Genomic DNA, 13620 nt, shown 5'->3' on the forward strand with positions numbered 1-13620 from the left:
TCATTTTATACAAGCCTCCCAGTGACCCTCAAAGGCCCCTCCCAGCTGAAAGGCAAGTGTCTCATCCTACCTCCAGATCATTCCTCTGGAAGGGGCAAGTGGGGTCTCGGAGGCACAGGTTTATAACCCTACACTGCTCCCCCACTCTAATACCTCCTGATGAAAAAGAAGTCCAGTTCCAAGAAGGGTCTTAGTGTCCCCGCTGCCAGCCCCCTCCCTACGTGAAGTCATGAGGGGCTCTCAGCCGTAGCAGCGGGGGCAAAGGCAGCCGGAGAACAATGGGGCTGGGGTGAGGGGGGGAGTCGGTGGGGTTCCCTGGCTGCCTTGTCACCGCCATAAACCTCATTACCTCACGGTCCCCTAGGCCGCCTCTCTCCTTACCCAAGGCATCAGCCGGCTTCGCTGCTGATTCCCACATGGCGTGAAAAGCTCTTAAACCCCCCGCTGTATTTTTAATGGGGGCAGTGACTAATTTAGCCCTACGCCACCAACCATCAAATCAAATCTTCTATTGGTACTTACTGAGGGCTCTCACCTGGGCTCCACGGGGTTTGGGATAGATCCGGAGCTGGAGAGGACCCTGAGGCAGAGATGTGGCAGGTCCTCGGGACACACGGGTCCCATAGACAGTTCCAGCACTGCCCACGAGGCAGGCCCTGCTGTATATGTGCGGCAGCCTCACTCAGACACAGCCCCAGCCCCAGTCCGTGGGTGGGCACACTTAACGGAACGCTGGGTATCTACCCTGAGGTCTTCCCCCAAAACAGCCAAGTCTCCATGAGGCTGAAAATTGGCATTCACGGCCTTCAGTGTCCAGGAGGAAATGGCCCACTACTGGCAGTGTCTGCCCTATGATTCACAGGTGTAAAATGCCTTTTGAAAAACAGAAAGTCCCGTCCATGTGAGAATGTTACATGAGGTGGCTAAAAGAAGGGGGAGGAACTCTTACAGGTTATCAGAAGCCCCTTGATATAAGAGTCTTCTAGAAGATGATGGGTATAATTGCTCCAAATTCCACGCCTGTGACTTACTATTACATTATAATTAGGTGCAATCTGTCTGCCTGTTTCATTTCCGCTCTGCAGAGGGTAATAACCAATTTCCTTGCCCCTTGTGAAAAGTTAGGAAGGAAGGGTTTCCCTGTGCAAGTTCCGGCCTCTGATTGGCAAGTCAGCTGAGCACCAGCATGACGGAGGTGCGGGAGGTAACACGGAGACCAAGCTGCTGGGTGGGCCCTGGGATACCAGCAGGGCCAGAAGTAGGTGAGACAAGGAAGGTGCCTAGAGTGTAAAATGCAAGAGGACACCCATTCTCAGGGCTCGCAAGTGCCGGGGGCCCTGAGAACAAGTGCCCCTTGAACTACTACACCCCAGGCCCCTACCTGCCTCACTCCAGACCTAACCCTGGCCACCAGTCTCAATGTTTCCACATCTTGCTGATCTCTATGACTGGGAACCTGCAGCTCCTACCTGGCTCTGCTCTGCAGTCCCAGCCACACATCTCCATGCCTCAGAACCCAAATGCCACCTGGAGTCCTGGCAAGGGAAGGGCTAGCCACTTGCCTGCCTATATCTAACCCATGGGAAAGCCAACCCTGAAGGGAAAAGCAAGGAGATACCATGATGAGCCTGGGCACCAATCTGCTGCATGGCCTTGGGAAAGCCACGTGTTACCCTTGGGCCTCTGTTTCCCCACCTGTGAGTGGGAAGATCAGGGTATTCCATCATTAAGAGGTTTTCTGCTTTGACTTCCCTAGCCACTGCCAGCCCGTCCAGTCTGTGTGCATTAAGTTACTATGCTTCTTTTCGGAGGGAAGCAGTGTCTATTGTGTGCAGGTCCTCAAGGGCGTGTGCAAGCTCACAGGAACTTGTAGGGGTACACCCGTTACAGGAGCTGACAGCCCCCCACGCGGCCCTAGGCTGAGGAGGAGAGAACCAGGCAGCCGGATGCTAATCGCATGGATTCCCTTTATTGAACTGTACTAGTTACTGCAGTCAGATTAAGTCACATTTAAAAGCAGACCATCCAGTTGCACTGAAACCGATTATATTCATTACATAGTTTTAATCACTGTCCGGTGAACTGGCAAATCCAATCAAAGCATTAGTCTTTAATTAAAAAATTAAAAGGAAATATTCAGACAATAGCCAAGCAATCACATCACGATGCACAATTACCTAGAATTGCAATTAAAAAGTAGTTAAACGAAGGGGGGGAAAGAAAAACAAGAAAGAAAAAAAAAAGAAGCAAAGAAAAAAAATCACACTAATTCTTTTTTAAAAACTATCAATATAATACATGAAAGAACAAAGGACAATAGTCTTAAAAAGCAGGTTTCTCTAACTCTAGAAATGTAGTCTGCGGCGGAAACTCTAAAAGCACACTAGCTGTAGCAGGACAATAAAAAATACTGAGCATGGAATACTTTTAATCTCTGCCATTAATATTCATTTCCAGCTGCTTATAATAGCAGCGCCTCATGGCCAAATCATTAGAGTTTTACATCTGGGTTGCAAATGACACTTTGATTGGATGTAATGTTCAAATGGCCCTCCCCACGGCGTCTCCGGCAAGCCTTCTGCGGAGAGGTGTCCTGTTGAGCGATCCCTCACTGTGCGTGCTGGCTCATCGTGTGGTTCTGCAAAGGCGAAGAAAGGAGACACACATGAAGGAGAAGAATGGAGAGCATGCTCGTCCCTCCCACTCAGTGCATTTACGCCGGGAGCCGCAGAAAAGCGCCTCGATTATAACAAAACAAAATGCAACAAGGAAAAAGTGCTCCAGGGACACAGCTGCCAAGACACCACGTTGATTTGGGGCTTGGGGATCAGTTCCTGATAATGCCAACCTGGACTCCCTATACGTGTTGTTTCTTGGCTTTTTTTTTTTTTTTAAGACGATTCAGGTCTTACCAAGGGGACTGGCTAGGTAGAAGGGAAAGAGGAAATGCCGGGGAGGAGGCAGGAATTAAAAACAACCCCGTTTGCCTCTCCATCTCCCTTTTCCTCTAATGAAGAGGAGGAACCTCTGATCGCCTGCAGGCTGCCCTCACCGCCCCCTCTCAGTCCTCGCAGTAGCTGCTCCAAGCGTAGCAGAGGGAGACAGCAGATGTGCTGTGCAGCTCTCCGGCCAAGAAACACCCGAGCGGGCACAGGCGTGCTAAGGCAGTGGGCGGCCGTGGTGCCTGCGGCCTAGGCAGGGGACGGGTCACCCAGCAGGCCGTGGGAGGAGCCTCTGCTGCTGGGCTCGAGAGCCTGCTTGCTTGGTCACATGGCAATGGCCCAACCAGAGACCGGGACTCAGCGCAGTTTGGCCGAATGCACCTAGGAATCCAGGGCCCAGGTGGGACCCTGTGGCCAAACGTTCCCTCTCATTACAGCCAATGGCATTTCTTCCCCCTGCCAGCCAGAGGGGGCCAGCACGGTTGATCTGTTTCACAGGAGCCAGCGGCCTGGGGCTGGGGGTGGGATTTGGCATCTGAAAACCCAGTCTTTTTGTTTCTTTTCAGTGGTTTGTGTTCCAAATTCAGACCCATTTCATCAAAGCCTCAGGTGGTGCTCCAACTCATGACACCTGGAGAAAGGAGGCAACGTCCACCAGGGGCAGAGTGCCCCTGTTTGGGGCTGCACAGGACCCTCGATCCCCGGCCCTCCAGGGCCCGGCGACTCCTGCAGCTGTGCCGCTGACCGCCAGGGGTCAGCAGAGGCGCCGCGTCTCTCCCGGGCTCGGGTCCGAGGCGAGGGTGACCAGGAGATGCCAGCAGCCTCGCCCAGAGGCCCGGGCCGGGTCCTGCAAAGCCCCTTCCCATGGCGGGCACTGCGGCGGCTGCGGCACCCGTGGTGATGTCACCGACCCTTCCCGGAGCTCCCGGCCGGGGAAAGGCAGGCTGCGCCCGCCGCGCCTCCCAGCAGATGCCCGCAGCACCGAGCGCACCGGGGCTTGGCGGGCATGCGTGCTCTGTGCCGTGGCAGGCACCGCTGTTTCAATCATCACAACAGCCGTGCGAGGTGGGACGTCTTAAGATGAGGACAGTGAGGCCCAGGAAGGCAAAAATTACAGGCCCAAGGTTACCCGGTTGGAAGCACCAAGCACTGAACCAGATGGCTGGAATCCGCGGGAGCCAGGGGCTTTCGAGGGGAGCCAGGCTTCCCAGGCCTGCACCCCATGGGCCCGCGGTCTGTAGATCACCCGCATTCTGCACCAGATACAGTGCCACCTCTGCCAGCGGGGCCTGACACCTCGGTCGGGGGTATCAGGGACCCAGAGGCACCAAGCAGGTTGTCTGAGGCCACAGATGGGATGCGGGCGGTTTCCATGGGAACCCGCACCCTCCAGCCGAGGCATCTCTCCCGGTACTTGTGCAGGGACAGCCAGCTAGTCCTGTGGGGAGCCGAATCCACACTCCACACAGCCATCCTCCTTCTAGCTTCAAGGAGGTCAGCAAACCTTCAGCAAACCATTCTGCTGACTCAGTTCCCGCCTCCCTTCTCCTCCCTCCCAACCAAGCCGCTCTTAAGAGTCCTCTGGGAACGTGGATCACTTCCCATCCCTGCAGACCTCTTCAGGTACCTGCAGCCCACCTCCCACACAGCCAAGCACCTCTCCTGAGCTAAACTGGTTCCCTCTGCTGAGCTGCACACAGCACGGTGGCACTTCCTTTCTTAGGACCCAGGGTTGGGCATGTACTGTCCTGCCCATGCCCCAGGGTCTCCAATGCCCAGCAGGCACAGCTGCCCAGAAGCTGCACTTTCCCACCCTGCCAACCACCAGTTAAAAGCCCCTGCTATGTGGGTGTGGCTGGGTCATCCTTTATTAGGGGGAGGATGGGGTGGAGGAAGACAGGGGATATGAGGAAGGGTTCTTGTCCTCAAATTATGGCTCCTAGGGCCTGACACAAAGTACACACTCAGGCACTATTCGTGAATGAATCAATGGAAGGAAAAAATGAATGGATGTATGGGTAGGACGTGGATAGGTGGCAAGGGAGGGTATTCCAAGAGGAAAGAACAGCAGAGACGCAAGTTTGGAAACTGGAATCCAAGTGGCAGATGCAGGCATGGGTACCAGCACAGAAGTCACAGGAAGGCTGGTGGGCACATGGACAGTGGCGGCCCTGAGTGCCAACAAGCATGGACTTTGTTCCACAGGCCACAGAAAACCAGGCATGATATTCCATCTCCACAAAATCCCCGAGGACCACCCACTGCCAACATGGGCATGGGGTGTCTGGGATCTCTGCAGAATGAAGCAGCCTCTTGCCAGGATGCCAAGATTGGGGTCAGTGTGACACACATGGTCCACACTGGCTCACCTGGGCACTGCTGAAGCAGACATGCTGCAGGCTGGAACCCATACATGGGACCACTGGTTAGGAAAACTCCAGAATGCCTATGCCATTCCCCAGGAAAAGCCACAGAGCGCCTGCTCACTTAAATAGCAGTAGCAAGGGGCTCTGAGGTTAGACTCAAGAAAGAACTTCCTCCTAGAGGGTTCTGAGACAGAAGGATAAAACTTCCTTCCCTGAAGTTTTGTGACAGGAACAAAAGCCCAGAATGTCACAGCAGATGGAAATGTCAAAACTTGATGCCCCGAGGGGACCAGGCACCAGAATTCACTCAGCACTATGTTATTAAGCACCTGCTGGATGCTCTACTCTGTGCTGGCACAGTGAGGGGGAGGGGAAGGCACCAGCTGGGCACCCCCTCGAGGGGCCTGATTTAGGGGGGCTAGACACAGACACCCAAATATTTGTGGGATTAATGGTGCAGATGGCAGCTCAGCTAGGGAAACTGATCAAGGGTACCCAATCAGTGTATGTGATGGTGGTGGGGGGCACAGAGGAGCCCAGGTGCTCAGCCAAGGAGGGCACCGGCCTCTCCACAGGCCAAGGGCAGTGTCTCAACAGGTGGAGTGGTTAGTGGGACCCCTGTCCCCAGGACTCATCAGTCGCCTAACGCCAGGCCACAGGGCAGCTCTGGACAGCCACTGCAATCAGCACAGTTCAATAACCCTCAAAGAACCTGAGCTCCATCCCCCATGGCTAGAAGTTGTGGTTTGAGGAATGTGGGGAGGTTCAGCAAACCTTCTTAAAGAGTTCCTTCCACCCCACATGGTTCTCACAAGGGCATTCTGCCTTAATGTCTATTTCTCCGTTTATGCCTGTGCTATATTTAGCCCCTTTAGAGAAGGAAGAAAATAGTTTTTAAAGATGCTACCCACCCCACAGATGAACACTTCCCACCACACAAAGGCCGGGGGTGGAGACAGGGGCCCAGGGAAGGACTGGAAAATGCCTAGAGGGAGGCCTGGCATCCACTCGGCCTCACTGCCTGCCAGGGAGACACAGGTGTGGGCCAGAGAGAGAAAAATAAAATGGAAGAGCAGGAGGGGGCAGGGAGCAATGGTCTGCAGCCTGGCCCCATCCACTCACCAGAGCTTGTGTGCGCTCCCAGATGGAGGTGTCTAGCAGAGCCTGTTCTGGGAGCCTCCGCCTGGCACATGGGGCCAGGGACACAAAATAGTGATGGCCGAGGGGGTGGCATGGGACTGGGCTCAGAAACCTGTGTGCTGCCTGTGCTGGGGGCAGGCCTAGCCCGGGTCCTGGTGAGACCCATAAAAAGAGCCTTCTCTGTGCAAATCATCAGCGGAGTACTCAGGACCTGGTTTCCCGTCACACCCTCAGCCTCTCGAGAGTGAATGAAGCCCAGTATTCATTTACATGGTTGCTCATTCATTCATTCATCTTTGAGCCAATGAGCCACTATGCTCGTTCCTGGGAATTCAGCAGCAAAATGATCCTGATTCTGAACCCAATCCAGGGTGATGTTTTGTGCACGGAAGGAGTGGGCTGGAGTACAGAGCCTGGTGGCTACACGGTGCTTCCCAAAGCGCTGCCACACACTTGAATAAATGGGCTCCTTGAAGGTTCAGCTGGGGTCCGATGCTGGTTTCACCTGCCTTAGGAGGAGGCCCTAGCTCTGCCCACCTCTGTGCCCAACACAGTCATGAACAGGAACACTGTGTGCCTCTCCCTAGTCTAAAGCCCAGGATTGCTTCTCAAGGTGGTCTTGGCTCCATTCTCTGTCACTTAGGCGTGGGACCCTGCCTGGTCTCCCTTTGACACCTACACATCGCCATGTCAAGTGGGAGAGAGCAGAGGGACTTAAGCATGCCGGCTGCATGAATCAATAAGAGATTGTCCACATGCCCTATTAGCTGCCCCTCCTGGCTTCCAGATACTCTGTGACAAAATGCCTGTAAAGTCCTAGCACCCTGCCTGGTCCTTAGCAAGTGCCCCATTGATGCTGGCCACTGCCCCAAGGTGGGCAGGAAGCCTTAGTGGGCCAAGATGGCCTACGCCCTGGGTTTGAATCTTCGCTCTGCCACTTACTGGCCATGTGGCCTTGGGCAAGTTCCCTGACCTCTGGGTTTTGGGGGTGGTTAATAACACAGCCCTCTTCCTAAGATGCTGATAGGGTTTAGATGTTTGTCCCCTCCAAATCTCATGTTGAAATGGGATCCCAGTGTTGGAGGTGGGGCATAGGGGAGGTGTTTGGGTCATGGGAGAGGATCCCTCACGGATGGCTTGGTGTCCTCCCTGCAGTTACCAGAAGACCCGCTTGTTAAAGAAAAGTCTGGTGTCTCCTTGCTCCCTCTCTCCATCCCCAAGTGACACGCCAGCTCCTCTTGCCTCCCACCATCCCTGCAAGCTTCCTGAGGCCTCACCAGAAACAGATGCCAGCACCTTGCTTCCTGTACAGCCTACAGAACCATGAGCCAAATAAAACTGTTTTCTTTATAAATTACCCAGCCTCAAATAATTCTTTATAGCAACATAAAACAGACTAATACAGATGACCTGAGGACTCAGGAGATAATGCCTGCATACGCCCCGGTTCTGGCTATAGTAAATACTCCACAGATCTACATAGCGGTGCCTGTGCTGGTCTTCCTGAGCTGGCAGGGTGCTCCGTGGCAGAGGGACTGTTTGCTCCCTGCCACTTCCATGGGACCAGGCACAATAGAGGTTTAATGAACTAACCAGCTATGCCCATCCCCCTCTCCATCTGTGTGTCCAAAGGGCTGGCAAGATCTTAAGAATGCTCCTGAGATGGCTGGACTTTGGATGGCCCTGGCCTTGGAACAACAGGCATCATTATTCCCTCCCTGCCACTCCCCTGGCTAGAACCCCTGTACCCACAAATCACTGCTTTCTCCAACCCACCCTCAGGAACAGAATTGCACACCTGTAGGGGAGGACAGCCTCAGGGAGACTCCACGGTGGATAGAGTAGGTGTACACTCATCCATTGATCCATTCATCCATCCATGCACCCATCCACCCATCCACCCATCTATCTATCTAACCACCCATCCACCCACCTACCCATCCACCAATCCATCTATCCATCCACCCACCCATCCATCCATCCACCCATCTATCCATCTATCCACCCATCCACCCACCTACCCATCTATCCATCCATCCACCCACCCACCCACTCACCAATCTACCTGCCCATCTACTCATCTACCCACTCACCCATTCACCCACCCATCCATCTATCCACCCATCTATCCCTCTATCCACCCACCCACCTACCCATCTATCTATCCATCCATCCACCCACCCACTCACCAATCTACCTGCCCCTCTTCTCATCTATTCATCCAGCCACCTATCCATCCATCCATCCATCCATCCATCCATCCATCCATCCATTCATTTCTACCACAGACATTCACTGAGTTCCTGTCAGGCCCCCAGCTGGGCATGGGCACGGACAGGTGGAGAAGTCCCAGCACCCTCCCTTGAGGGGTTCACAGTTTCATGGTGGGGATGATGATAGCCAAACTCATAGACCCTGAGGAGGTGAACAAGAAGGCTTGGCTCTTCTCTGGAGACCAGGCTGTGGCTCTGGACCCTGAGTCTTTGAGTCCCTACAGCATATGAAGGCACAGAACACTCAGCCCCCACACCCAGAACATCCCACCCTGCTCTCCAGGCCCCACCTGCCGAACCACCTGGGCTGCACATCACCTCACTCTGATTTCCAGTTGGGAAAAAGCTTGTGGCCAATCCCCTTGCTCCCCACTGCCCAACACTGGCCACTCCTTGACAAGCTCCAGCCACAGCAGCTCTCACAAGGCTGGCTTTACAATGCACTTTCCCCAGGAGCTGGGACCAAGCCCGAGAATGCACCTTCACCACTGACAGATTCCCTTTCCAGGGGAAAAAGTAGGCCTTTAGGCTAAGATGGCAGCGACATTCGTCCTTGGTGGGGGAGATGTTGGGTACCATTAGTTGTTCACTTAGCAAACAGGGTGCCTGGCCCTGTGCAGTGGACAGAAGAGAGAAAGTGAGGCACAATCCTGGCATTGTAAGGACTATAGAGAGAGAACTTCTTATAGGAGATGCTTAGGGAAGCAGCTGGCCTTCTAGCTGCCCTTCAAGGACAGCCCGGGTGAGGATTTGCACTGGGTGTGTGTGTAAGCTGGAGAGATGGCTTTCCAGGCAGAATGAACCATGGGACAACAGCACGAGGGTGGGAATGGCACTGACCATGATCACAGCTATCTGTGATAGTGGGCTCACTGTGTGCCGGGTGCCATGCTCAACCTCCACCCATATGAACTCCTTTAGGCCTCACAACTGCCCTGTGTATTAAATACTCTCATTATCCCTATTTTACAGATGAGAAAACTGAGGCACAGAGAGGCCTAGGTCCTGCCGCTGGTGATGGCATTGCCGGGTCTGCACCCATGCAGTCTGTCTGCAGGGCCCACTCTTCACCACGGCACGGTTCTGCCTCTGAGATGTGAAAAGTGCAGCATATGTTGGGGGAACAATGAATAATTCAGCTTGGCAGAAGCACAGGGTATGTGCCATGGAGACCAGCCTGGAGAGGAAGGTGGGGGCCTTATTGATGAGGCTCCTTGATGCCAGACGAGGCAGCTTGCCCTTAAATCTGGGCCATGGGGAGCCATCGAAGGTATCTGAGCTGTGGAGTTACAGGAGAGGCAAGACACAGGGAGAAGCTCACGCCTCCAGCCAAAAAGGTGTATCAGCAGAGCCTTCTCTCCTGTCATCTCCCTCTGCTCCCATCTCCTGTTCCCTGGAAAACCTTCCCCTTTCCCCTACACTTTATTTCTTTCCCTTTGGAGAGGGTACAGACGCAGGCAGCCCTGCCTCCCCTAACTGCTGTGTATCACCTGGGCAGCCCCTCTCTGCTTGTGAGCACTTATTTTTAGAAGCGTTTGACAATCATCCAAGGGTCTAAGACGAACAGATGGCCTGTCTTAAAGGCTCATATGTTCGCTAGTTTGCACTTCTGACAAACGGTAAGCGTACTCGAGAGCACACCATAAACAGCGCCGAATGAATACTCAGAACACAATTTAGCTAATGCACGTCATTAAAATTAGGGGTGAGTGATGGCCAAGGTTCCCTCTAAATGCCTACCCGATGACGCAGCCACTCCCCCAGGGCCCAGGCTATGACATGGATGCACCCCGCTTCTCCCGTGGCCCCCACCCAGCAAGCCGGGGTTTGCCTCGCTTATGCAGAGGGCCGGACGAGGTTTGCCGGAGTGGGTGTGACACTCATCCCTGGCCTCAGAGTGAAGCTGGTGACCCACTGGCCCCCGACAAAGCCAGGAGATGTCCTATGGCAGAGGGAGCAGCAGCTCTTCCATGCACGGGATGTGCATGAGGTTTTCCCGTCCCTGCCTCCCAGACAGTGAGACAGCCTGTCGTCTGCCACTCCGGAGCAGCAGGAAGTAAGCGTTGCAACGTTCAGCCAGGGAAGCTGTCTCTTATGTGAGAGCCTCAATTCACCCGGAACTCCCAGCCTGGAGGGAGATTCCAGCTTCCAACGAGCAAGGGGATTGGCTTTGGGGTGGGGATTCTGCAGCTTCCTTGCCGAACCAACAGCAGAAGCTGATGCAGCGACCTGAGTCACCTGTGGTGACATTCAAGAAAGAGCCACATCCGCACAGCCTCTGACTCAGATTCCTTTTATTGGCACCAACTGGATCCCGGTTTTCCATGTTGTCCAGATGCTCTATGGAGCCCAGGTGGGAAAGAGAGTGCCCACCACTCTCTGTGAACCCCCTCTTGCCAGGACACAAAAGACCAAAGCAGGTGGCCTGGTCAACAATCATTTCCATGAGCGGGAAACTCTTCCCTAGCGTGAAAACGTGGGAGAAAACAGTGTGGGGAAGAAAAAAGCTCAATAAACTCCCAAGGGGGCAGGTTCCGTACTGCCGTGCTTTGGAAATAAAACCCACCAGGGAACAGATTATTAGGAGGGAACTGAAGCCTTCTATTAGGGATCCAGCCCGTAAACAGCCTCCCATTCAGAGTCACCCAACAAAACAAGGGGACTAATCATACCTGCCTGGAGGGACAGGGGACTCAGGGGAACCGCACTTCAAAATGCAAAGGCCTGTCAGTGTTTGTGAGCAGAGAATCAGATGAGCGGTGAGACTTTAGATAGCAGTGTGCAAGGGGAAATGAGAGTTTTATGGTGTTGTCACAAGCAGGGGAAGATGGAATGCTGCCAGGGCCGCTTACAGACGGGCCCCTCCTCAGCAACAGAGTCCACGCCTGACTCTGAGTCCTGAGTTCATGTGACCCCCGCTGCTGTTGCTGTTTCTCCAAAGTGGGTGGGGTAGCCAGTGGCTAAGCCCCTTGGGGACAGATACCAAGCAGCAGATTCAGGACTGAAAATCAGAGGTCCCAGCCACAGCGTACCAGGTGACCACCAGTTCACTTCTGTGGCTGCTGGCCCACTTCTGGGTAGGACTGCTGCACTGATCTCAACCTTGTGGCCACTGTGAAGTCCATTTTAACCACACAGCAGCCTGCTTGGAACCAGGCCCCCAGGGAATACCTCATCTCAAATATGAATTAGCGCATGGTCTCCTGCCCTAAAAGGGCCTGAATCTGACCCCTAAAAGATGGGGCCCCAACCTAATGCTGCTGGGCCAGGAATTCAGTCAAGTGCATCTCTTGCAAAGCGTTGGGAGAGCCCCAGGTGGAAGTGATGAGACTCCAGGAAAAACAGCACTGAAGCTGGGTGAGTGGCTCATGCCTGGAGCCCCAGCACTTCGGAGGCTGAGGTGGGAGGATCACTTGAAGCTAGGCGTTTGAGATCAGCCTGGGCAACACAGTGAAACCCCATCTATACAAAAACTAAAACTTAGGTGAGTGTGGTGGTGTGTGCCTGTACTCCCTGCTACTCGGGTGGCTGGGGCAGGAGGATCACTTGAGCCCAAAAGTTCAAGGCTGCAGTAAGCTAAGATTGTGCCAGTGCACTTCGGCCACAGTGTAAGACTCCGTCTCAAAAAAAAAGGGTATTGGGTGGAAGGGTTCTCAAAACCAAAAGGGGTTCGCTCTTCTCATCTACTTCAAAGTACATTTGCTGCTCTTAGTGTGGATCAAAGAAGATCACACACGTGGAGCAGTTTGGGAAGAAGGAAGCACCAGTTGGCAGGGGTACCAGTGCTCGGAACATGTTTATGTTGTGAAAAAGAATGGGTGAATTCCAGGAGATCTATCTGCAGTGGGCAGGATTCCTCTGACCACATGGAGCTGCACTTCTGGATGGAGGCCTGGAGGTTAGGGTGCGGGTGCTGTCAGGTTCACACTGTGGACAAGTGCAGCCCAAGCCAGGTGCAGAGCAGTAAGACCGCGTGGGGTCTGTGTCAGCCCCAAGACCGTAAACCTTGTCGAGAAGAGGCAGCACTTGTCAGCTCCTGGCAATGACTGCCACGTGGGAATAAAGGCCCAGTGTTGCTGCTGGTTTTGCAAGAAAACTGGAAATTTAGATTTTTTTTTTAATATAAACTTTCTTAGGAGAATACTTATACACAGTTGGTGGGAATGCAAATTAGTTCAGACACCGTGGAAAGCTGTTCTGAGATTTTTCAAAGAACTAAGAATTGAACTAGGACCCAAAACTACCATTACTGCAGATGCAGCCAAAGGAAAATAAGCATTCCACCAAAAAAGACGCAGGAACTCATATGTCCACTGCAACACTATTCACAACAGCAGAGACATGACACCAACGCAGGTGCCCCCGAGAGTGGGTGGGATCAAGAAACTGTGGTCCATGCATTATCATGAAACACTATGCATCCATCAAAAAGAATAAAATCATGCCCTTGGCAGCAACATGGCTGCAGCTAGAGGCCATTATCCTAAGTGAACTAACGCAGAAACATCACTCTTAAGTGGGAATTAAACACTATGTGGTGCACATAGACATAAAGTTGGGAACAACAGACACTGGGAAATAAAAGAGCTGGGAGGGAGGGACGAGGATTGAAAAGTGACTATAGGTACTATGCTCACAACCTGCGTAATGGAGTCAGTCATACCCCAAACCTCAGCGTCACGCAAAAGACCCATGTCATAAACCTGCACATGTATTCCAGAATCTAAAAGAAAAGTCGGGGAAAAAAGTAAGTAAAATCAATCCACAGACTTTCTTGATGTTTAAAGCACTATGCAGGACCATGAAAACAAATCTGCAGGTTGAATGTGGCCCTCGGGCCACCAGCTTGAGGCCTCTGGGGTTGGTGAGGGTCTCTAGAAGTCCCACACAGCCTGCAGG

General features: G+C 53.3%; 1 protein-coding gene across 12 annotated transcripts in view; it reads right to left on the reverse strand.

The window, feature by feature from the left end:
* Window positions 1-1947: 1947 nt before the first annotated feature.
* The window catches only part of ZNF423 (zinc finger protein 423), a 367433-nt gene continuing 355760 nt past the window's right edge, over window positions 1948-13620 (reverse strand). For all 12 annotated transcript variants that reach the window (XM_054248613.2, XM_035282138.3, XM_035282133.3 and 9 more), the window contains one exon: window positions 1948-2638. In XM_054248613.2, coding sequence (XP_054104588.1) covers window positions 2609-2638 — 30 coding nt within the window. In that variant the 3' untranslated portion in view covers window positions 1948-2608. The remainder of the gene's footprint in view (window positions 2639-13620) is intronic.

This window comes from Callithrix jacchus, chromosome 20, assembly GCF_049354715.1.
Source record: "Callithrix jacchus isolate 240 chromosome 20, calJac240_pri, whole genome shotgun sequence".
Classification (NCBI taxonomy): domain Eukaryota; kingdom Metazoa; phylum Chordata; class Mammalia; order Primates; family Cebidae; genus Callithrix; species Callithrix jacchus.